The sequence below is a fragment of the Stigmatopora argus genome, chromosome 10, assembly GCF_051989625.1.
Source record: "Stigmatopora argus isolate UIUO_Sarg chromosome 10, RoL_Sarg_1.0, whole genome shotgun sequence".
NCBI classification, from domain to species: Eukaryota; Metazoa; Chordata; class Actinopteri; order Syngnathiformes; family Syngnathidae; genus Stigmatopora; species Stigmatopora argus.
The window spans coordinates 17,438,755-17,463,845 of NC_135396.1; the positions used below are offsets into that span (position 1 = coordinate 17,438,755).

Below are 25,091 nucleotides of genomic sequence, written 5' to 3' on the forward strand. Positions count from 1 at the left end.
CAGTCTAGTTTAATGCAGCAGAGCCCGCAAGAACTGATTGTGAAGGCTTTGAGGCAGATCTGATCTGGCAACAAATAATGGCTGAAATGTGATTGGTTAAATGCTTCAATATGAAAACACATCTGGAAGCAGTGCAACCAGGGGGAAAAGCAATGAAAGGAAGCTAACAGACCATTTGGAATAATAAGTACGTATTGATGGACAAAATATAATATGATTCAGATATTTGTTAGGCCAGCAGAGAAGGCCTTGAAGGCCCTGATGGCCCGCCACTGATATTTGGATATTAATACATTACAGTCTTTTCATATACTTATAACTAATATTTAATACACTTGATAATTCTACTTGTGTTGTACTGTTTTTTGTGTATGTGCGAAAACGTAGTATGTAGTAATAATAGGGGTGAATTATTTTTAAGGTCTCAGGATCTAAGTGTGGTGCCACTGCCAACAGCCTCGGCTAATCTATACAGTTGTGGTCAAAAGTTTACATACACTAATGAAGAACATGGGAAAGTCAAAGGAGCTCAGCATGAATCTGAAAAAGCGAATCCTTGACTTGAACACGCCAGGAAAGTCACTTGGAGCCATTTCAAAGCAGCTGAAGGTCCCAAGAGCAACAGTGCAAACAATTGTTTGTAAGTATAAAGTGCATGGCACTGTTTTGTCACTGCCACGATTAGGAAGAAAACGCAAGCTATCACCTGCTGCTGAGAGAAAATTGGTCAGGAGGGTGAAGATTCAACCGAGAATAACCAAAAAGCAGATCTGCCAAGAATTAGAAGCTCCTGGAACACCGGTGTCAGTGTCCACAGTCAAGCATGTTTTGCATCTCAATGGACTGAGACTGCCGTGCAAGAAGGAAGCCCTTGCTCCAAAAGCGGCATCTTATGGCTCGACTGAAGTTTGCTGCTGATCACATGGACAAAGATAAGACCTTCTGGAGAAAAGTTCTGTGGTCAGACGAAACAAAAATTGAACTGTTTGGCCACAATGCCCAGCAATATGTTTGGAGGAGAAATGGTGAGGCCTTTAACCCCAAGTACACCATGCCTACCGTCAAGCACGGTGGTGGTAGTATTATGCTGTGGGGCTGTTTTTCTGCCAATGGAACTGGTGCACTCCTTCGAAGCATTGATGATCTCCTTCTGCTGCAGTGTAAAGTCGGTTCTCTTGTTTTTCTGAGCTGACATTGTGGGCTGAATTTTTCACATTGTTGAAAATATGTATATGTATAGTATAATGCAAAGGTACTCAGATGTGATTTTAACTTTATTTTTAAAACTTTTTTTAAAATTTTTACACAATGAAATGTCCTTTTAGAGATACATCAGCAGGCCTGCCTGTGTAGCCACCAAATGTGATTATTTCGCCTGACTTCGGTGTTTGGCAGTCTGGGTTCGATTCCCACTCGGAGGAGGTGTGAGCGTCAGTGATTGTCCATTTCATTGTGCCCTGCATTTGGCTGGCAATCAATTTAGGGTGTCCCCCGCCTGCTGCCCGTGGTTGGCTAGGATGGGCTCCAGCAGGACTGCTTGTGTTTGGAATTGTTCGACCCTCCATGAACCACGTGACCACCCGGCGGCGAGATCGGAAACTGTCGTAACTCTCTACTAGGCTCTGGTGTACAGTGGGTTTAGAATTGTTCGACCCTCCATGAACCACGTGACCACCCGGCGGCGAGATCGGAAACTGTCGTAACTCTCTACTTGGCTCTGGTGTACTCTGGTGTACTCTGGTGTACAGTGGGTAAGTGGACACACTAAAATAGCTTAGTGTGTGGAGCGCACTATAGATTTATTTCCCATCTGTACAACAAAACGGTCTGCCCCCGTCCTGCTATATGGTTGACGCTTTTCTCGAGAGTTATACTGGATGTTCGTCTACTGACCAAACCAATGTGTGAGTAACTTAATCCCTCGCTGCACTGCCTACATCCTAGTATTTTTGTTTTTTTGTGTGTGTGCTAAATTTAGTGAGAAGTGCCCAAACCAGATCGATTCTGAAATGAGGACAGCGGTAAAATCGAGTGGCAGTTACCCCCATCACCTCCCATTTCTGATTCCTACCATTAGTATCGAGAAATAATGTTCTCGATTACAAATGTAAACTGGGACAATTTAGACCGTGCGTTGCTGGGAGTGAGTACCCGAGGCCTTGTAGATGTCTCCAGGACCTTTTTAAATCAGTGCTTGGAACTTGCTAACTTAGCTTTGTACTTGTACAGTAACCATCGAAAATAGTTATGTTCTCAAAACTCTGACTTTTAAGTCCCGGCATAACTGCTGCGGGTATTTATTTACATCAATATTCAAAGGATTTGTATGCAAACAAAGGTGTTTCCAACCCAGTTAGCAGTGAGTTGCTAATATGAGAAACTACTACGGCATCACGGAAAGTCTACTTAGAACGCCAACTATAATATCGTGGATATTTTCTTGTCTCCTTCCACGCGGTTGACGGCTGGTAGATCAACTTTTGAAGATGTATTTAATAAACCCATGGACAGTAATCATATAACGAACTCTCAATTTGAAAATTTTTCCAACAGGAAATTTAAAAAAAAGAATTTGGATGTTTTTCAAATTATGTTACAATACATATCAATATAATAAATATACATGTTTTTTAATAATACATGATATATGTGGGTGTATATTGCTTCACGATGTGATTTGATCCGGACTAATCTCGATACTTCACTTTAAGATGTTTACTGATTTTTGCCGGTCCCACCTGCTTGTTAGAACCAAAAGACACTTGTTGCGCTATTAAAAAAAATCTCTTTTGAAAAATGGGTTAGATGAGAAAGGAAAATTTCAGTGACACGCATAGCACAGCAAACGTGTATACAATTATGTACAGGTATGCTACAGAAGAAGTTCAACACTTCAAACCAATCAAGCAAAATGTACAGATATGATAAGAGAAGCAATTCAGCAGTTCAATTCAATCAATCCAAAGCATCAGTAGGATACCAAAACAGCCCTAGCAGCTGTCACTGATTCAGCCATTTGGCCAATGCAAATAGCATGCAGTTCCTCAGTCTCATCAGCCCGAGCAGCTGCCATAGCCTGAGCGGCTCTTCGCCGGCCACTTCTTCGCTGAGCGTAAGTCTGACCAGCCCCAGTAGCTGAAGTAGCCGAATACTTTTTCTTACACCTGGCGCCACGAACCTCCCTATTTTCTGCGGGCCCCACAGCTGATATTGCCCCTGCTAAGTCCACACTCTCAGTAATAGGCATCTGAGCATGGTCGGGGCTATGTAACCATGATATAGATGCAGAATCATGAGCTCCCGCCGAGGAGGAAGCCTTGCCACCACTTTGGAATGCAGAAGAATGTGCTGTCATCTTGTGTTTCAATTGTTTACGCCTTTCCCAACTCAATACGAAATGAGAACTCCTCTTTTTGGCATAATTGGTGAAAATGACGGTGCTAACCTATGTAAAGTATGCAAAAAAGGAATGTATAATATATACAGAAGCAGGAGTATGCTTTTAGGAATAAGTATGGAAAAGTGACGGTCATTTTTAAAAGAAAGGCTGACAAATTTTACCTATTTAAGCAATCTCTGGGTGTTATTTTTGTTAAAACGTAAACCAAAGTGAAAATATGACAAAAATAAATACTCACACAATAGCGGTGCTGTTGTGTAGTTCATGTAACTAACTTAAACCACCACAAGAGAGCAGCAAGCTAACATATTTCAGGTCAGGCATACTCATTGATAATACACTGGTACCTCCAGATAAGAGCTTGCAACGCTCACCATTTTCTCACCTGCATCAAGCTTCTTTATTATTGCCACTTTTGTTTCAAATGAAATGGCTTGCCTCTTCCTTGCACTACCACTCTCACTAGAAGCCTTTCGCTTTTCACCAACCATATTGAATAATGGATGCACAAGATATTTAATGATAAAAATGTTCTTTGCACACTGGAGATACGTTCACGCACTTACGCACTGCAACGAACTGGGCAGAGGAAGGTGGATGCTGGGTGAGCTCTCACAGCGCCAGGCGTCGGTATTAGCGGCGGAAAGAAGCACTACAAGAAGTAGCTGAAAGAAGCCAGGCTCACAGAACAAAGAAAGTTGTAAAAACATTAAAGTAGAAAGTACAAAGTAAAGTAAAGAGGAATGTATTAAGAAATATTAAAATGTAATTTTAAAAAAAGATAGAAGGGCTGTAAAACACGAAAAACATAAGAATATACAGAGCTACTGTCATTGGCTTCCGCGTGAAAAAAAAGGGGAAAAAAACCTAGGCGCAGACATGTTCGTATGTACCGTTGTTCGTAACTCGAATGTTCATAAGTAGGGGAGCGTCTGTAATTATGGTATATTAATTCTTCGCAGCACTGATTGGCCAAGCAATGTCACGTGATCTTCTGCAGCCAGTGATGGTCAAGCGGGCCATGTTACCGTGAATAGACATGATGAGTCTGTGTGTTGACCTCCGCGGCAGAGGCTCCACCGAACCCCTGAGACCGACTCACCGAACACCTAGGGTTCAAGGGAACCACTGTTCTAAATGAAGTACAGTAATCCCTCGAATATGGTGGGTTCAACTTTCGCAGCCTCACTACATTGTAGATTTTTTCTGGGGGAATCTTTACTTTTTAATTAATTTTTTTTTGTTAGTTGATAATTATGTGAAAATCGACGCTGAAACTCGCAAGCGGAAGCCACTCCCCTGTCTTCCGCTAGCTACTAGAACTCAGCACAGAAGTAACAAAAATGTTTTTATTTTTTTATTTTTAAAGTTCATAATGTTAAAATCCATGCTGAAACTCGCAAGTGGAAGCCACTCCCCTGTCTTCCGCTTGCTACAAAAAAACTTTTTTTTTAGTAGGGTGACACTACTTTTCGGCTTTTCATTTATCGCGGCCATGTCTGGTCTACATTAACTGCGATAATGGAGGGATTACTGTAGGGGTACACAGAACAGGTACGTCTTTTCAATATGCCTCCTTGGAATAAATGCGGAATGGATCGCAATTTGGATGAAAGTTTTAAGAAATCCAGACACTCAGAACTTTATTGCTTCTTATTCGACAAAATATTCCATGTTGACGCCGTCTCCAAAAGGACCGACATTTGCACATTGCACAACATGCATGTGCGACTTCAGCGTGACACATGGTGGAATTACTGACAGTAAAACGCACGTAGAAGGACCCATACACAAAGATAAACTTATTTTTATTATGCTGTACTTTTTCAATAGTTTGCAAAACAATATTTCAATTATTGTAAAAAACATGATAATAAGAGTTTGATTTGAATTGTCCTACGTTGTTTTTTTACATTTTATATCGATTTTTGCGTGAATTGCATTCACCCCGGAAAACGCCGGAAATGGGACTAGGGTACTCCTGAAATGGGGTCGACAGAGGTTGCCAACTCTGCTCATTGTACTTGAATAATGACAATAAAAGCATTCAATTCAATTTAGTCCAAGTCCTCCTACACAGTCCAGATCTTGAAGGGCAACCCTCTTTCAGCGAGGTACAGCTTCGTGTTTGGAGTGAAACAGTTTGTGAGGGCTTTCGTGATCCAGGCTTTCCGGTTGCCTATCCAGTAGACAGGCTTTGTTCTTGTTTTTTAAAGCATGAGGACGGTTGAACTTGCACCATATTTCCACACATATAGGGTGCACTTAGGTCTAAAATCTTTTGCTCCCCAAAGTGGAAGGGTGCCCAATCAGTCGGTGTGCCTTTTGTATGCAGTAAATTCAAGTTTCTGTAGATGTCGCTGTATGACGCTGACCACTTGATTGTCTGGGTGCATTTCTTGCTGACACACTATTTATCTCCCCCCCCCATCAGCTGTCAGGCTCTTTAACAAAAAATGGCTGAGTGTTGAGACCTACCGTATGCATGCATGTATATTTATGTGTATGTATGTATACATGTGCTAAGCAACACGCTTATTTATTTATATATTTATTCATGTATGTATTTATTAACTTACTTTTACATATCTATTTATGTCTAAAATGCCTTTCCTATTCCTGCATCCTCACCCTCTTGCTACTGTGACAACAAAATTTCCCGAATACGGGATGAATAAAGTTATCCAATCCAATCTAGTAAAAATGTAGACGACCGGCAAGTCCGGCGTATGAACTCCAAGCTTGCCGTCATTTCGGGAGGCTTGACAAAGGAACTACACCCGCTGGATGTTGCCATGAACAGAGCAATCGAAACAAAATTGTGACTGGCTGGAGAGCAATGGATGTCCCATGGTATACATAGTTGTGCAAGGACTGGCAGGCAGCGTCAGGCGACTTACGCGACAATATGTCAATGGATTGTGGATGCCTGGGCTCAAGTGTCAGCTAGCACTGTTGTTCGAGCTTTTGCTAAAGTTCTCGGATAACCCCAGCGACGACTCTGACAGTGGGATGGAGCACAGCATGTTGAACGGTGAACTCGCCCACTTAGGCTTCTTATACAGAAGATGAGTTTGATGGTTTTGTAGATGTTTAACTGCTTTAACTTCTCTTAACTTGAGTACCTTTTACATCAATAAGGCACAACCAAACTTAGTTTTGCTCATGCTGCCTTTTAAAAAAACACACTAGCATAACATAGTCTAGCATAACATATGCTAGCATAACATACGCTAGCATAGTGTCATGAGTGCCCTTTGGGCAAAAAACAGAATATAAACCCGCAAATGAGATGGCGCCCTTTCAGGTGGTGCGTCCTATAGGTCTGAAAATGCTAGATTAAAGCTGGCTTTAAATGAAGCCAGCCAGCAGCATCCTCACACATGATGAGGAGTTTACTCCGAACAAGCAACGCAAACTCTTGAACTCCTGACAACCTCGGTAAACTCTGGAAATCCAAAAAAATTGTCACTTAAATTTTGTTTGAAGCAACCATTTCGGAAAAGTACCAAATTTCCAATATAAATCCCTCGAAATTCACGCCATCACTAAGGCTTCCGCCATCTTGATTCAACGGCCCTGTAAACCGAATGAATTTGGTAACACGAGTGCATTGTGAATCATCCGAGTTACAAGTTCTGACAAATGATTTGTCTTGTGCGACTTCAATGTGGCAATCGATTCGGAATCGATTGCATAGGTAGCCTCTATCACATTAATATTTTCATTTTTTTCATCATGGAAGTATTATTAAGGCTGACTTAGTAGTTTAGTTTTGCTCATGCTGCCTTTAAATAAAAAAACAGTCTTTTGTTTCAAAACAAATCCTGTCATTTCCGGGGTTGTAAGTCTGATCAATATGCCTGATTGGGATCAGCGCAAAATGGATGGCCATTTGGATGAAACTTCTAATAAGAAACCCAGACACTCGCAGAGGTTTATTGGTTCGTATTCGACGAAATATTCCATGTCGAAGCCGTCTGTAAAAGGACGGACTTTGCACAACATTCAAAGTGCGACTTCAGCGTGACACATGGTGGAATTAGTGACTGTAAAATGCACGTTGAAGGACCCAAACACAAAGATAAACGTATTTTCATTATGCTGTACTTTTTCAATACAGTGGTACCTTGTCATACGAGCACCCCGAAATACGAGCATTTCGAGATACGAGTAAAATTTCGAGCAAATAATTATCTCTAGATACGAGAAAAAATTTGAGTTACAAGAAAGCCAGGTGGCCAAGAGATGAGAGGCTGTTTATCATTGTAGCGCACGGTCTTTTTTGCCGCATCTCTTTCGTGTATAACAGATATCTACGAACACTGGAGGGAGCGTCGCATTTTTTTCGGTGTTTTTTTCCGTCACTCAGCGCGAATGCCGGAGCGATTGGTAATACGAGTAGTATACAGTGGTACCTCGACATACGAGCGTAATCCGTTCCGAGACTGAGATCGTATGACGAGGTTCTCGTAACTCGAGCGGACGTTTCCCATTGAAATGAATGGAAAAAAAATTAATTCGTTCCAGCCCTCTGAAAAAACACCAAAAACAGGATATTGGATTGGAAAAATGTTTTATTTCTTCTAATTCCCCATCTATTAACAAAGTAACACATAACTAGTGGTTTAATAGAAATAAAGTGTTTAATCTAACTAAAATTGGGCGGATTTCGCCGAGGGGAGAGGGGCACAAAAGGGGCGGGGGGCTTCGTTTTTTTTCTTCCACACAACGCACTCGTAAACAGAACAAACACTCCACCCTCACGTTCGCTATCGATGGGCTGTTTGCTGTCGTACTATTCCCTTCAAAATATTCCGAAAATGATGCACACAAATGTCCTCACAATCGGAGAACGCTCGACCACTTGCCAACGAGCAGCAGTCTTATCAGCGATCGCACCGCTGCTCATGGGAGCTTCGGGGGCGCTGGCTAGCGGCTCCTTTTAGCTTGTAGCATCTGTGTTCGCATCCCCTCGAACGGCGCCTATGATAGAGTTGCTACCGGGGATGCTGTTGCGAGCCAGTGCCCCCGATGTTCTTATGAGCAGCCAACGAGCAGAGTCTTTTAACAGCGATCACCCCGCTGCTCTTGGGAGCTTCGGGGGCGCTGGCTAGCGGCTCCTTTTAGCTTGTAGCATCTGTGTTCGGATCCCCTCGAACGGCGCCTATGATAGAGTAGCTACCGGGGATGCTGTTGCGAGCCAGTGCCCCCGATGTTCTTATGAGCAGCCAACGAGCAGAGTCTTTTATCAGCGATCGCCCCGCTGCTCATGGGAGCTTCGGGGGCGCTGGCTAGCGGCTCCTTTTAGCTTGTAGCATCTGTGTTCGCATCCCCTCGAACGGCGCCTATGATAGAGTTGCTACCGGGGAGGCTGTTGCGAGCACGAGTATACTTCATTACCCAGAAAGCCCTCTTTTCCCCGCGCATGCGCGTTGTGCGTTTCCTGGTCTGAATAGCTCATCCGGTGCTCGTAAATATTGTTATACATACACGAAAGATATGGAAAAAAAAATGGCATGGCCACCTGGCTTGGTCGCATCACGAAATTTTGACCGCATCACGGGCGAATTATTCGATCAAAATTTCCCTCGTAAGACGAGCATTTTGTATGACGAGCGGTCGTATGACGAGGTACCACTGTATATTACTTCTCGTTGGCTGCTCATAAGAACATCAGGGGCACTGGCTCTCTCCCCCGCAACTCCTCGTGTAATATCTCTGGTCGCAACTCCCTCTTTGTAATGTCTCTGCGAGCACTGAGCGGAGTGTTGCATTTTTTCATTGTTTTTTTTCCCCCCTTTAGCCTGTTAGCTCCCGTTGGCGGAGCGATTGCTAATTCAAGACTACTTCTCGTTGACAAGTGGTCGTGGGTTATCCTATTGTGAGGACATTAGTGTGCATCATTTTCGGTATATTTTGAAGGGAATACAACAGCAAACAGCCCTTCGATAATGAACGTGAGGGTGGAGGCGGGGCAAACCGCCAACACAGCCAGGAGAAGGTATAAAAATGTAAAACAAAATTAGAATTAAGTTTAGTGTAAGGTTAGATTAAACTTATTTTTGAGTGTCTCTGCATCGTAATCCAAGTTCATTTAAATTTGTTTATGTTATATTACGATTCACCGGTGCAAAAAGTCTCCCCCGCTCGTCTCCCTCCCTCTATGTCCCTCTCTCTACCATCCGCGAAATCTGTCTAATTTTAGTTCTATTAAACACATTTTAGGAATATTAAACCACTAGTTATGTTACTTTGTAAATAGATGGCGATTAGAAGAAATAAAACATTTTTTTCCAATCCAATATCCTGTTTTTGGTGTTTTTTCAGAGGGTTGGAACGAATGAATTTGTTTTTAGTTCATTTCAATGGGCAACGTTCGTTCGAGTTACGAGAATATCGACATACGAGCTCAGCTCCGGAAACAATTAAGCTCGTATTTCGAGGTACCACTGTTGTTTGCAAAAACACTTTCAATTCATGTAAAAACATGATAAAAAGTTAGTTTTAAATTGTCCTACCTTGTTTTTTTGTGTTATTTTTACATTTTCTATCTATTTTGCGCGAATCACATTGATTCCTGATGAAAACATAAAACTCCGGAAATGGGACAAGGGTACTCTTGAAATGGGGTCGACAGAGGTTGGCAGCTCTGTCTTTGAATAAGAATGTCGGTGAAAGGATTGTCTTCCAAAAAAGGCCAGTGTCATCAATGTTGAAAAATTGCTCCAACCATTCTCTTGAATTATGTGAGGGAACTCTTCCTCAACGTAGCTTTTCGCTGCCTCCCGACCTGTCGGCCGAGGAGGCTCATTCACGGCACTGGAACGCTAAGCTAAGTTATCGTAAAAGGCACGGCATCCGTCTCACATGTTTTATGTTCGTCTCATTTGTTTTATACGGCACGCCATTTTACTTCTGGATACGCACCCAGCCTTGAGTGCCACCCATTTCAGCGCCAAAGGTGTGCTGTCCTGACTTCCACCATTTTTCATCTCCTGTCTCCCGCTTGCGAGTTTCAGCGTGAATTTTGACATTATGCAGGACATTTAAGAGGCATTTTGAACACCATACAAAATCCATACAATGTTGGAAGAGGCTCAGTGAATTCTTTCTGTGCCCGAAGCAAAATGTATGTTAATCAGAAGAAAAAACACAATGCTGTTTGTATTATCGATGTGTCGTTCATCTTCTACGGTTAAATTTTGCTGCTTCATCTTCTCCGCTGAGTGCCACCCATATTAGCGCCAGAGAAGAAGCGGTGCCCTGACTTCCATCATTTCCCATCCCCATTTTTTGTCTCCTTTCTTCCGCTTGTGAGCTTCAGTGTGAATTGTAACATTTTTTTATTTTTTTTATACGTACTCAGAGCTGCCAACCTCTGTCGACACCATTTCAGGAGCACCCTTGTCCCATTTCCGGAGTATTTGCCGAGTGAATGCGATTCACGCAAAATCCATGTAAAATGTATATAAAAAAAATGAGCGTAGGACAATTTAAATCTAACTTTTATTGTCATGTTTTTACATTAATTGAAATATTGTAATTTTGCAAACTATTGAAAAAGTAAAGCATAATGACTAAGTTTATCTTTGTGTTTGCTGTACGTGCGTCTTACAGTCAGTAATTCCAACATGTGTCACGCTGAAGACGCACTTGGATGTTGTGCAAATGTTGGTCCTTTTCGAGACGGCTTCAACATGGGATATTTCGTCGGATGCGAACCAATAAACTTCTGCGAGTGTCTGAGTTTCTTATTAGAAGTTTCATCCAAATCGCCATCCATTTTGCACTTAACCCGAGCAGGCATATTGATAAGACTTACCAGTGCTGTGTATGCCTACTTCCCCAGAAATGATAGGAATTGTTTCCAAACAAAAGACTGATGGTTTAGTCAGCCTTAATAATAGTTCCCTTGTGAAAGAAAAATGAAAATATTAAAGACATAGAAGCTACCTATGCAATCGATTCCAAATCGATTGCCAGACTGAAGTCGCACAAGACGAATCGTTCGTTAAAACTTGTAACTCGGATGATTCACAATGCACTCGTCATACCGAATTCTTCCGGTTTACAGTGCAGTTGAATCATTATGGCGAAAGCCTTAGTGGTGGTGTGAATTTTGAGGGATTTAAATTTGAAATTTGGTACTATTCTGAAATGGAGGCTTCAAAAAAATTTTAAAGTGAAAGTTTTTGGGGAATTCCTTAGTTTAGGGAGGTTGTCCGGAGTCCCGAAATTTGCGTTGCATTTCCGGAGAAACTCCTGAAATTCCTGAGTAGTTGGCAGCCCTGCGTACTTAAGATTAAACAAACGCGGTGTACTGAAGCCATAAATGTTGAAGCTGCAAAGTGGTGAAGGATCACACTATTTAATATACACAACACACTCAAAACTGAATATTATTATGAACGCAAAATTAAAAAAAAGTTTTTGTAGAACTATGAGATGATTGCTCAGATAAAATTGCGAGAAAAAAAATTGTCTGAAAAATCGTCAGAAAAAAATTGATAAAACAGCAGTGGACAGACTGGCATTGTCAAGTACTCACCTGTCCAATACAGTCGTAACTCTGCTCACGAAATTAATTGGTTCCAGAACTTGTTTCATAACTTGGTTATTTTGTAAGTAGAGCATTACAGTGGTGCCTCGACATACGAGTGCCCCGACATACGAGCAATTTGAGATGCGAGTAAAATTTTGAGCAAATATTTAACTTGAAGAGTGACAAATTTTGATATACGAGCAGACAGTGGACGCGAGAGGCTGCTCATAAGAACATCATGGGCACTGTCTCCCCCCCCGCAACTCCCTCATGTAATGTCTCTCTGGTCGCAACTCCCTGGTGTAATGTCTCTGCGAGCACTGGGCGGCGCGTTGCATTTTTTGAGTGTGTTTTCCCCCGTTAGTCAGTGCGAATGGCTGATATACTACATCTCGTTGGCAAGTGGTCGTGCGTTATCATATTGTGAGGACATGTGTGCATCGTTTTGGGAATATTTTGAAGGGAATACAAAAGCAAACAATCGATAGGTTGCATATGAAAGTCAGGGTGGAGGTGGGGCAAATAGAGCCAACCCAGCTGGGAGAAGAAAGGTATGAAAATTTAAAACAAAATTAGAATTAAGTTTAGTGTAAGGTTAGATTAAATTTATTTTTGAGTGTGTCTGCATCGTAATCCAAGTTCATTTAAATTTGTTTATGTTATGTTACGAGCGCGTTGCCGTGGAGGCGGGGCAAATGAAGCCAAGCCTGGAGAAGAAAGGTATCAAAATTTAAAACAAAATTAGAATTAAGTTTAGTGCAAAGTTAGATTACATTTATTTTTGAGTGTCTGCATCATAATCCAAGTTCATTTAAATTTGTTTATATTATGTTACGAGCGCGTTGCCGTGCAAAAAGTCCCCCCTCTCTGTCCGTCTCTCTCTCTCCCCCTGCGAAATCTGTATAATTTTAGTACTATTAAACACATTTTAGTAATATTAAACTACTAGTTATTTGTTACTTTGTTAATAGATGGCAAATTGGAACAAATAAAAATGTTTTTCCAATCCAATATCCTGTTTTTGGTGTTTTTTCAGAGGGTTGGAACGAATTAATTAGTTTTCAGTTCATTTCTATAGGATACGTTCGTTTGAGTTACGAGAATATCGACATACGAGCTCAGTCCCGGAACGCATTAAGATCGTATCTCAAGGTACCACTGCAGTGGTACCTCGTGGTACGACGAAAATTTCGATCGAATAATTCGCCCGAGATACGATCAAAATTTTGAGATGCGACCAAGCCAGGTGGCCATGGCACTGTCTTTTTTGCATCTCTTTCGTGTATAAAATATATCTACGAGCACTGGGCAGACTTTGCATTTCCCCATCCATTTCCCCCCCCCCCCCCCCCACGTTGGTCTACATTTACATACAAGGTAAACAACAATGGATCGGCTGAGTTTTGCAAAGAAAAGGCGACCGTTGACAATCAACATGAAGCGCGAAATACAGACGCTCCCTTACTTACGAACATACGAACAACTGTACATACGAACATGTCTGCAAATTGCGTTTGTCGAAAAATGTTCGTAAGTTCGATTTTGTATTTTTTTCCGAGTAGTGCTTCTTTCCGCCGCTAATACGCCTGGCGGTGTGAGGGCTCAGCTCACCCAGCATCTACCTTCTTCGTTGCAATGCGGAAGTGCGTGAACGTATCTCCTGTGCGCAAAGAACCTTTTTCATTTGTATCATTAAATATCTCGTGCATCCATTATTGAATATGGTTGGTGAAAAGTGAAAGGAGGGAGTTGCAAGGAAGAGGCAAGCCATTTCATTTGAAACGAGTGGCAATAATAACGAAGCTTGATGCGCGTGAGAGTGGTGAGCGTTTCACGGGCATACAACTTGAATCGTTCGACCGTCAGTACCATTTATAAACAGAAAGATCGAGCAGCAGGACCCAAATATTGAACGTTGCACAAAGTTTGCAAATCAATTGAATGATGCCATACAGTGCTACCGCATCATTTATGATGAAAAAAAGAAGAAAACTGTGCAATCGTCGTTAGATCGCTTCTTTCGGCCAGTTTTTAATACATAAATCTCTCTCTCTCTCTCTCTCTCTCTCTCTCTCTATACAGTACTGAACATATTCTCTCCATTTTATTAAATGTTTTTTTCAGTACAAACCAATGTGTGTTACTTATACAAGCCTTAAACATACAAATGCACTTATATAAACCTTCAATATACTTATATAGGCCTTAAACATGAATTATAATACAAAATATATCACTGAATCAACTTACAAACAAATTCAACTTATGAACAATCTCTCGGAACCTAACTCGTTCGTAAGTAGGGGAGCGTCTGTAATTGAAAAATATGAGAGTGGGGTACGTGTTACCGAGCTCGCTCGGCAATACGAGAGGAATATGTCAACTATATCCACCATCCTTAAGCAGAAGAACGCAATTAAAGAGAAGAGGCCTTCCAAGGGACTAACCCCGATGTGACAGATGACACAAACCTAATCCTTCGTGAATTTTGGAAAGAGCACTTTAATATTGTCCATTGCTTGAAAATTATTAAGGATGCATGGCAGGGGGTCACACAACGAACTCTTAATTCAGCATGGATGATATCATGTCGCCTGGAAATTCCTTGGGGATGGAGGTTAACGAGGCAGATGTGAATGACCTAATCGCCGAGCACCACGAAGAACTCATGACACAGGATTTAATCGACCTGCAGGAGAGTGAACATTTGTTGCCGGAACTCAGTAGCGAGGAGGCGGTGGAAGAGGCGGGGCCCCTGGCTACAAAAGATATCAAAGACATGCTCGCGAAGTGGCAAGAGGTTTCAGATTTTATAGAAAAGACTCACCCTGACAAGCTGGCAACTGGTCGCGCGTTATTGTATTGTGATGCCATTTGTATGCGTCATTATCGAAAATTTTTGAAGGGGAGGCAAAAACAAACAACTCTCGATGCGTTCGTTTTGAAGACTTTGGCTGAGCGTCCAAGTGGTTTCAACCCGTAGAACCAAGGTAAAAAAGATTAAAACAAAATTAGAATTCAGTTTTGTGTGAAGTTACATTAAACGTTGAGTGTCTGTATATATTTATCAAAGTTAATTTAGATTAGTTTGTTCTTTTACGAGTGCCGTGGATAAAGTCCCCCCGAACACACCCCACCCCCCCTCCGCCTCCGTGTATGCCGCTGTCTCTACCCTCCGCAAAATGCGTCTAATTTTACTTCTATTAAACACATTTTATTACTATTAAACCACTTGCTATTTATTACTTTATCAATATATGGCGAATTAGAAGAAATAAAACATTTTTTCCAATCCACATATCCTGTTTTTGGTGTTTTTTCAGAGGATTGGAACGAATTAATTTGTTTTCAGTTCATTTCAATGGGAAACGTTCACTCGAGTTATGAAAAGCTCGACATACGATCTCAGTCTCGGAACGGATTACGATCATATGTCGAGGTACCACTGTACTTTATATGTAAATTCTCCAATTCATTATATCGTCCTAAAAAAATAAAACTACCAACTAAAAACTTAAAAAATGATCAGTGTCCCAATTTTGTATGAAAGATATGAGAAACAAACAAAAATGAGAGAAAATTATAAAATGATTCATTAACGTCTCATCTCATTTTCTGAACCGCTTTATGCTCATTAGGCACGCGGTGCTGGAGCCCAATCCCTGCTGTCTCTGGGTCAGAGGCGGGGGAAACCCTGAATCGGTGGCCAATCAATCGCAGGGCACAAAGAAACGGACAACCATGCACACACACTCATACCTAGGGGCAATTTACAGTGTCCAAGCAGCCTACCATGCATGTCTTTGGAATGTAGGAGGAAAGAAATAAGTCCATCTTAATGTGACAGAAATTACAATGTTATTACCCGAAGATGTTGTGGTGGCCATATTGCTTCTAATGTCAAAATATCTTAATTCTTTCGATGGTTCATATTACTCTAATAGTTGTCACTTTAGAACGAAACGAAAAAAAAAATCAAAGTGGAATTTTGTTTTATGTCAAAATCAAGGCTACTCACGTCTGGCCAGTCAGAGCACGTTTAACTAGGTTTAGATGGCAGCGCCCTAGGTAAGATGGCTGTGCCCCGAGCGAGCAGTGACGGGAGTTTTTTCACGTTTTATGTAAGATAGGTCCGTTTTTTTCTTTTATTTTGGTTTTATCTGTTTATTTTTTCTCTATTTTGAAATAAAAAGAATGCCACGGTGTAGATTCATTTATGCCGCAATTGCGTGCTACTCATTTAGCATATCAGGGAACGTGAATATTTTGGAGGCATTTTCAACGGCGACTCAAAAAAATACGCATAAGTTGCTCGCAACAAAAGGGAAAATGGCAAGACGCAATCTAGGCACTGTATGAATCATGTTTGGAGCGGCCATACTCTCTCTATTGTGGATACCATCCTCGGTGCTGAGAGATGAAGTGCTGTCCTGAGAATAGCTGAAGAAAATAGAATTCACGATAAGTGAAGTTGCGATAATCGAGGGAACACTGTATTTTTGTCTGGCTCTTTCTCTCTTTCAAAAAAAATCATTTAACTTTTCCATCTCGTCTTTTTTTGTCTGTCATAGGTCTTAAAAACGCTTCGCATGTTCTCCTCACACCACATGATTCAATGCAATTTTAAATGGAAGTGAATACATGCATATGCACCACAGGGTATATTTAATGACCAAGAATGGGCTATTGTGTCCATCTTAGACTGATAAACTGAGAAATTAAGAGGGACTGTTTAAAAGCTGAAAGATCTATACGCGCACCGGCCATCCTGACACCAGGTTGGGGAGAACTTGAGAATGACAAGCCTGTTTAGGCGAAGCAGTAGCAATGGAGGTTCCAGAAGCAGTGGTGAGGGTGATGGACAAAGTGAGCTCAACAACCGCAGACCCAACCGTCAGGTTCGCCGCCTGGAGTTCAACCAGGCAATGGAGGACTTCAAGATCATGTTCCCCACAATTGACTATCAAGTAATCGAGTGTGTGCTACGCTCCAATAATGGAGCTGTTGATGCCACAATTGACCAGCTTCTACAGATGAGCCTCGATGGAAAGGCTTCAGACGATAGTTCAGACTCTGATGATAGCATCCCACCAGAGGTCAGTTGAATATAATTTTGTAAATAATTTTTAAAAACATTTTTATAACACACTTTTCCCCCCTAACTTAGATTTTGGAGAGAACACTTGAACCAGACAGTTCAGATGAGGAGCCCCTTCCAATTTATTCACCACCAACTTGCGATATGCAAGTTGGTGGTGGTGAAGACAGAAAATACTCAGAATCCTCTCCAACGCCGCCACCAAGGCAAGACGTGTGTTTACATCTGACATGAACACTTTGGCTTCTGAATCTGGTTTACATTGAGTTAGTAATCCATTAATTATCGGATTATTGCAAATAACTTAGTTATGCACATATTACAAATTTTTTTTGCTGTCTTTTGCAAAAAAGGTGGCCATAGTTTATAAGTCATTTTCATATGCCTATTCTGTCCTCACTAAATGCTACATTATTTAGCTCTATCCATAGCAATTAAGACAAGACGTTTGTGTTTTGCTGCCAATTATGGGCACCTGGTGGAGGATATGCTGAATTGGTGATTTATAAACATATTTTCACAAAAAACTTTAATATACACCGCAATTAAATTAAGAATGAATAACTAAACATTAGCTCAAACAAAAACTCAAATAAAAGCCTTATGTTGACCTTGAGAGAGGTGGATTCGGCCACGTTAGGCCAGTTATAATTCACTGATGCCAGCAGATTATGGTGTACCTCTCCAAATCAATAAAACAGTACAACATTTTCAAAACAAACTGTTCAAGTGTCCCGGTGGCGCGAGTGGTTAACGCGTCGGCCTCACAGCTCTGGCGTCCTGGGTGGAGTTTGCATGTTCTCCCCGGGCCTGCATGGGTTTCTTCTGGGTACTCCGGTTTCCTCCCACATTCCAAAAACATGCATGGTAGGCTGATTGGACACTCTAAATTGCCCCTAGGTATGGGTGTGAGTGTGCATGGTTGTCCGTCTCCTTGTGCCCTGCGATCGGCTGGCCACCAATTCAGGGTGTCCCCTGCCTCTGGCCCCGAGTCAGCTGGGATAGGCTCCAGCACCGCCCGCGACCCTAATGAGGATAAAGCGGTTCATAAAATGAGACGAGACTGTTAAAGTGCGATTCTAAAGGAATCATCAAATCAGCAAAATGAAATTCATAGTTTTTTTTAAATAATTGCAGCACTACATTGTGCATATACCGTATTTACTTGCATATAAGCCGCCTCCATGTATAAGCCGCACCCTTAAAATTGCCTTAAAATTGTTGAATTTTACAATTTTTCGTGTATGAGCAGCCCCCTGATTCACCACTTTCACCTCCATATTCATGGTTTTAATAGGAATACAAATTGTTACTTTGAAGGGAAAATCTTAAGAGAAATCATCACACGTGGTATTTCTGAGATACTCTATGACTCAAAAGCACATTATTAGGGTCAATATCATAAGGAAGTTAATATGCCTGTCTTTGTAAATGCAAAATATCAAATTATTCAATTTGAAAAAAGAAATAAGTTTATCTTGATGAGAACCGGATGCTTTTTAGGGACAGAAATTACAATTTTCTTACCAGAAGTTTAAGATGTTGTGGCGGCCAAAGTGCTTCTAATGTCAAAATATCTCATTTTTTTCGATGGTTCAAATGACTGCAATAGTTGTCACTGTCGAACAAGAAGTAAAAAGAAAAAATCAAAGTGAAATTTTGTTTTATTTCATAACAAGCCCCCCTGCTTACCTGCTTGTTTAGAACCAAAATACAATTGTTGCGCTATTAAAAAAAATCCTCTTTTGAAAAATGGATGTTTAACAAATAAAAGATTGAGTTTACACACTTAGAGAAGGTGAAGAAATTCAATCTATTAGGATCCTACAGCCGGTTCTGGCCACCATTAAAAAAATGTCAACCCTACGTTGCATGGTTTCAACAAATGTAGCGAAAGAATCTTAACATACACACATGCACACACTCACACACCCATAAATCACGTTTTATAAGGATTATAGATTCATTTATAATTGTTATTAGCACCTATTTTGTTCAATAGTTCCCAAGCCATTTGACAGATTGACACGAAATTTACAGAAAAGATAGGTGATTACCTTCTGTTTAACGAACACCTTTTAGATTTTCAACAACCCACCCCATTTTCCTGGATACGGGATGAATAAAGTTATATCCAATCCAATTTATTAATTATTAATTTATTACTGTCATTAGCACCTAATATCTTTAATAGCTCCCAAGCAATTAGACGTATTGGCACCAAATTTACAGAAAAGGTAGGTAATTACCTTCTGTTTAACCAAAACCTTTTAGTTTTTTAATGACACATCCACGGCAATGTACTCGTAACCGAACAAACAAATTTAAATTAACTTGGATTAATATATACAGACACAAACATATGTTTAATGTAACTTTACACAAAACTGAATTCAAATTTTGTTTGAATATTTTTGTTCTCCCGGTTGACTCCACCCGGACGTTCAGCGGGAGTTTTTAAAACGAACGCATCAAGAGTTGTTGTTTTTTGCCTTCCCTTGAAAATATTTCGAAAATGACGCGCACTAAATGTCCTCACAATACGATAACGCGCGACCGCTTGTCAGGGTGCCTCTTTTCTACAAAATCAGAAAACTCTTGCCACTTCGCTAGCATGTCTTTGATATCCTTTGTAGCCAGGCGGCACCCCTCGTCCACCTACTCCTCGCTACTGAGTTACGGCAACACCTCCAAATGTTCACTCTCCTGGACAATGTTCCCTCTAAGCTGCGTGCGTGCGCAATTGCGCACTACTCTTGTCTTCTCTGCGCACAGCAAATCATATGGAGCGCACAAAATAAAATCCCATTTTTTTTTCTTATTATTGTTATTATTATTATTTTTTATATATAGCTGTGAGGCCGACGCGCGAACCACTTATCCGCTGGGCCGCCCATTCATAGATATTAATCATTACATTTTATTATTACTAAATCATTTATGTGTAGTAGACATGCACCTGCTTATGGCAGGTGTGATACTGGTGTGTGCCCATACCGAGCAATGATGATGTACTCGGTGTGCTCAGGGAGGTTGTCTTTCTGCCCAGACAAACAAAAAATTAGAGGGAACATTGCTCCTGGAGCTCGATTAAATCCTGTGTCATCAGTTCTTCGTGGTGCTCGGCGATTAGATCATTCACATCTGCCTCGTTAACCTCCAGCCCCAAGGAATTTCCAAGTGACACGATATCATCTTATCACACTTAGACATCATAGGCGCCGTTCAAAGCGGCTGCTTGTTGCAGTAGCTCCCTAAACCCTCACCCGTATTCTGTGTTTTTACAGCTTTTTTACAGCTTTTTTATCCTTTATTTATATGTTTTATTGTCTCTTAAGATTTTACTTGTTACTTTACTTTATATATTATATTACATACTTTAATGTTTTAAAACTTTACTTTCAAGACTCTACTCCAAGACTCAAGTTGTGCGAGAGGCAGTCTTTGATATATTAGTTTAGTTTATCTTTGCAAATTCTGGACATTACATTTTTGAACCACTCAGCCATGCCTCCGCTGTCTTACACAAAGGATCAGCTGTTACCGCTACGCAACACCTGGATTCCCCTGGACCTGGACCTCCCCTCGGAGTTAAAGAGGAAGAGAAGAGGATGCAGAGCTGGACGAAAATGTCAGGAGAGAAAGCGACGCTTCAGACCCAGCATTCCATCTATTATTATGGGGAACGTAAGATCTCTCCCCAATAAGATGGAAGAGCTAACAGCGCTTACCAAACAACAACGTCAATATCGGAAAATCTGCATTATGTGCTTCACAGAGACCTGGCTGAATGAACTAACACCAGACTCTCATCTCGTTGAATGGCTTTCAGCTGGTGAGGGCGGACAGAGATGCTAAGGAGAGCGGTAGGAAGAAAGGTGGGGGACTAGCTGTTTTTATAAATAGTAGATGGTGCAGCCCCGGGCATATTACTGTGAAGGAGCAACTTTGCACTCAAGATATCGAGCTAGTAGCTGTTAGCATCAGGCCGTTTTACATCCCCCGGGAGTTCTCACACGTTATCGTAATAACTGCGTATATACCTCCTTTGGCCGATGCGGCAGTCGCTCGCGAGCTGCTTCACGCTACGGTGTCCGGGCTGCAGACGTCACACCCCCAGTCTCTCCTTCTTATCTCTGGTGATTTTAACCATGCTCCCTTGGCTTCTACTCTCCCCACCTTCACTCAGTATGTGAAGTGCCACACCAGGGAACAAAAAACTCTGGACCTGCTGTATGCCAACAAAGGAGGCATACAGCTCAGTCCTCCTGCCCCCTCTGGGCCGCTCAGACCACAACCTGGTCCATCTGATCCCCACCTACAGCCCTATGGTAAGGAAAATAAAACCTACCACGAGGATCATACAAAGATGGACCGAGGAGACCAGCATGGTACTGAGGGACTGTTTTGAGACCACTGACTGGGAGGTGCTGTGCAATTCACATGGGAAAGACATTGACGGCTCGATCCACTGCATCACAGATTATATTAACTTCTGTGTTGAGAACATTGTACCCTCCAAGAAGGTCCGTTGTTTCTCCAACAATAAGCCGTGGGTCACCAGGGATCTAAGGGCCCTCCTGAACATGAAGAAGAGGGCTTTTAGGTCTGGGGAGAAAGAGTCTGAAAATGGTCTAGAACAGGGGTCTCAAACTCAATTTACCTGGGGGCCGCTAGAGGCAGAGTCTGGGTGAGACTGGGCCGCATCAGGATTTCCACAAGAAAAGCGCTGATAAAACATTCCAACGTTATCAAATATCTTTATTTTTTAACAAAAAATAATGAATTAAATAAATTAACTTAAAAGATTAATAAAAAATAAATAAATCAGTAATAAAAAAATAAAATAATAATAATGAGCATACAGTAGATATACACTGGCTGGCTAAGTAGAGAAAACTAATTATTTTTATTCCGTTTCAAATGTCTGTATTAACAGCTCTTTAACCTTTAACTTTCTGAACTTGAATGGAACATTGAACATGAAATATTCTGAACACGGCTTCTCTTGCCTACTTCTTGCTGCTAGAGACCTGGCAGCGCTTCTTCTCACATAGCTGAGTCACATTTGGCTTGAGGGAGGAAGCAGTGGAGACCCTCAGTAGAGCTTGAAGATGCTCATCAGTAAGTCTGGACCTGAACTTGGACTTATTGAAGTTCAAGGTGGAGAAGAGCTTCTCACACAAGTATGTGCTCCCAAAAAAGGCACATGGTCCGCTTGAACATTCAGGAAAGTTCAGGGAAGCTGGGGGTCAACTCTCTCAAAAATTGCCAAGCTTGTCTGCTTCTCCATCTCACCTCCCTGAACTTGGCTTTGAGTGCAGAGTTGCACTGCAGGTCAATGAGCTCCATTTGAAGCTCAGGAGGGGCATCTTGCACATCAAAGGAGAAGGGGTCCGCAAAAATTTGAAATGTGGCTTTGTGTGTCTTGAAGTCTGCAAATCTGTGATCAAATTCCTCCTGTAGCTTCGAAATGGCCTCAACATACTTCTCACCACTGAATGGTGTGCCTGCATCCACGAGAGCCTTGCATGCTGGGAAATGGCAAAGGTTTGTCTGAGAGAGCTGGGCTTTCCATAACACGAGTTTAGTGCAGAATGCTCTCACGTGGTCATAGGCAGCACTGACAAGTTGCCCCTGGCCTTGTAGCTTCTTGTTCAGTACATTAAGCTCGTGTGATATCAACAAGAAAAGCTAAGTCCATGAGCCATTTGGGATCACTTGGCACAGGAACAGCAACCCCGTCTATCTCCATGAAGTCTTTTACTTCTGCTCTCAACTCAAAAAATCTCTTCAACACGTTTCCCCTGCTGAGCCAACGTACCTCAGTGAAATAGAGCACATCCCCATATTCTGACTCCATTTCCTCTAAAAAAGCACGGAACCTTCTGTGCTTTAAAGCCCTGGATCTGATTTGGTTGATGCATTTCACACGACAGACATCACATTGTCAAACTTCAGGCATCTGCTGCAAAGGGCCTGCTGATGGATAATGCAGAGCTATGGCCTCCTCCACACCCTCCTCTTCCAGTTTTTTTTGAACAAGTGCTACCAGTCCATTCTTCCTCCCTGTCATTGATGGGGCTCCATCGGTTGTTATTCCAACAAAGCTCTTCCATGGCAAACCGGCATTCTCAATGGCATCACACAGCTGGCGAAATATTTCCTTAGCGGTGGTCTGGCCATGCATTGGAATTACTGTGAGCAACTCCTCCATTACTTCAAAATTGTCATCAACACCACGGACATATATTGCGAGCTGGGCAGTGTCTGTGATGTCTGGTCTCATCAAGAGCCACTGAATATACACTGAAACATTGTGCTTTCTCACACAGTTGATCATAAATGTCACTTGACAGGTGAGAAATGCGCTCTGCCACGGTGTTGGCAGAAAAGCTGATGTGGTTGAACTGACTTTTCTTTTCTGGACAGACAATATGTGCAGCCTGTAATATGCACTTTTTGATAAATTCACCTTCTGTGAATGGCTTTCCTGCTTTAATAATCAACTCACAAACGGCGTAGCTAGCTTCGACTGCTGCATTACGTTCTTTGGTAGCCTTCTTGAAGAAATCCTGTTGCCTCAGAAGACGTGTTTTAAGACTGGCAACCTGGTTGGCTCTCTCATCTCCCTGGTATTTTTCGTACTCCTCAGCATGTCTCGCAGTATAATGACGTTTCAAATTGTATTCCTTGTGCACCGCAACTTTTTCAGTGCAAATGAGACACGTCGGGGTGCCCCTGTGTTCAACAAAGAAATATTGCACTCTCCGCTTTTCTTGAAACTGTCTGTGCTCATCACCGACCTTTCTCTTCACGGCAGGCTTTGAAAGAGACATCTCTGGGGCTCTGTAATATGTTTCCACTTGGAATGAGTCTCGGGTTGAATTTTAACTTTCAGTCGTGCGGGTCTGTGGCTCATGCGCCCTTTCGCTCAACGATCGTATTGGATTACGGCAGTTCTCCGAATTTTTCAAGTGTCATGTTAACGCACTTACTGTTAAGTTTCAGTTTCACTCGCGGAGATGGTTACAGACACTGACACCGGCTGGATCACGGATCATAGCGCCTCATTCAGTTCTATGCTGAGAGCAGCGGAGGAGTGTGCGCGCCGAGCGGAGTGACCGGCTTCACGGCTTCTCCTCCTCCCAGCTGATTGGAGGAATGAATGAGTGAGTGAGCGAGGCACTGGACAGCCCGGCCGATGTCCCGCCCTCCAGAGCCGTATACCTCACCGTAATTGGTTCATTCAGCTCCGAACACAACAAGTGTCATTCAGCTAGAGAACCAACTCCAGAGAGGCAACACCAAAGAGGTCTGGGGAGCTTGAGGACCATTTCGGGCCATGGGGGCAACAGTGAGAGAGACCCGGAGACGGGGAGTGGGCCAATGAACTGAATCAGTTCCCCAGACCTCTTTGTGGATCAGCTTGGCAAAGTCATTCTGCATATTTTCAACCTCAGCCTCAGTCTGCAGAAGGTCCCCACCTTGTGGAAAACTTCCTGTGTGGTCCCAGTTCCAAAGACTGTGAACCCCAGGGAGCCAAACCACTTCAGGCTGGTAGCATTAACCTCTCACCTGATCAAGACATTAGAGAGAATCATCCTCAATCACCTCAGCCCCCTCATGAATGCAGAGCTGGACCCTCTGCAGTTCGCCTATCGTCCAGGCATTGGTGTGGAAGATGCTACCACCTACCTGATGCACAGGTCTCTTTCAAACCTGGAGAACACGGGAAGCACGGTGAGAATGATGTTTTTTGACCTCTCCAGTGCGTTCAACACCATTCAGCCGGTCCTACTGAGAGGGAAACTGGAAGAGGCTGGAGTAAGGAACCACCTAGCCGCATGGATCATCGACTTCCTCACTGACAGACCACAATATGTGAGACTCCAGGACTATGTCTGATGTGGTAGCTTGCAGCACGGGGGCCCCACAAAGCACAGTGCTCTCCCCACTCCTCTTCTCCCTCTACACATCAGACTTCAAACATAATACAGACACCTGCCACCTCCAAGTTCTCTGACGACACCGCTATTGTTGGACGA

The 25,091-nt window shown here is 42.2% G+C and overlaps 1 protein-coding gene across 5 annotated transcripts in view; it reads left to right on the plus strand.

The window, feature by feature from the left end:
- The first annotated feature begins 1,418 nt into the window (after positions 1-1,418).
- Positions 1,419-25,091, plus strand: part of cuedc1b (CUE domain containing 1b) — a 65,871-nt gene continuing 42,198 nt past the window's right edge. The window contains exons 1-4 of one of the 5 annotated variants that reach the window (XM_077611984.1): positions 1,423-1,904; positions 4,363-4,564; positions 16,517-17,041; positions 17,113-17,249. In XM_077611984.1, the coding sequence (XP_077468110.1) occupies positions 16,742-17,041; positions 17,113-17,249 (437 nt within the window). In that variant the 5' untranslated portion in view covers positions 1,423-1,904; positions 4,363-4,564; positions 16,517-16,741. Of the gene's footprint in view, positions 1,905-4,362; positions 4,565-16,516; positions 17,042-17,112; positions 17,250-25,091 lie in introns of all 5 variants that reach the window. The other 4 variants (XM_077611985.1, XM_077611986.1, XM_077611982.1 and 1 more) reach the window with 4 other exon arrangements.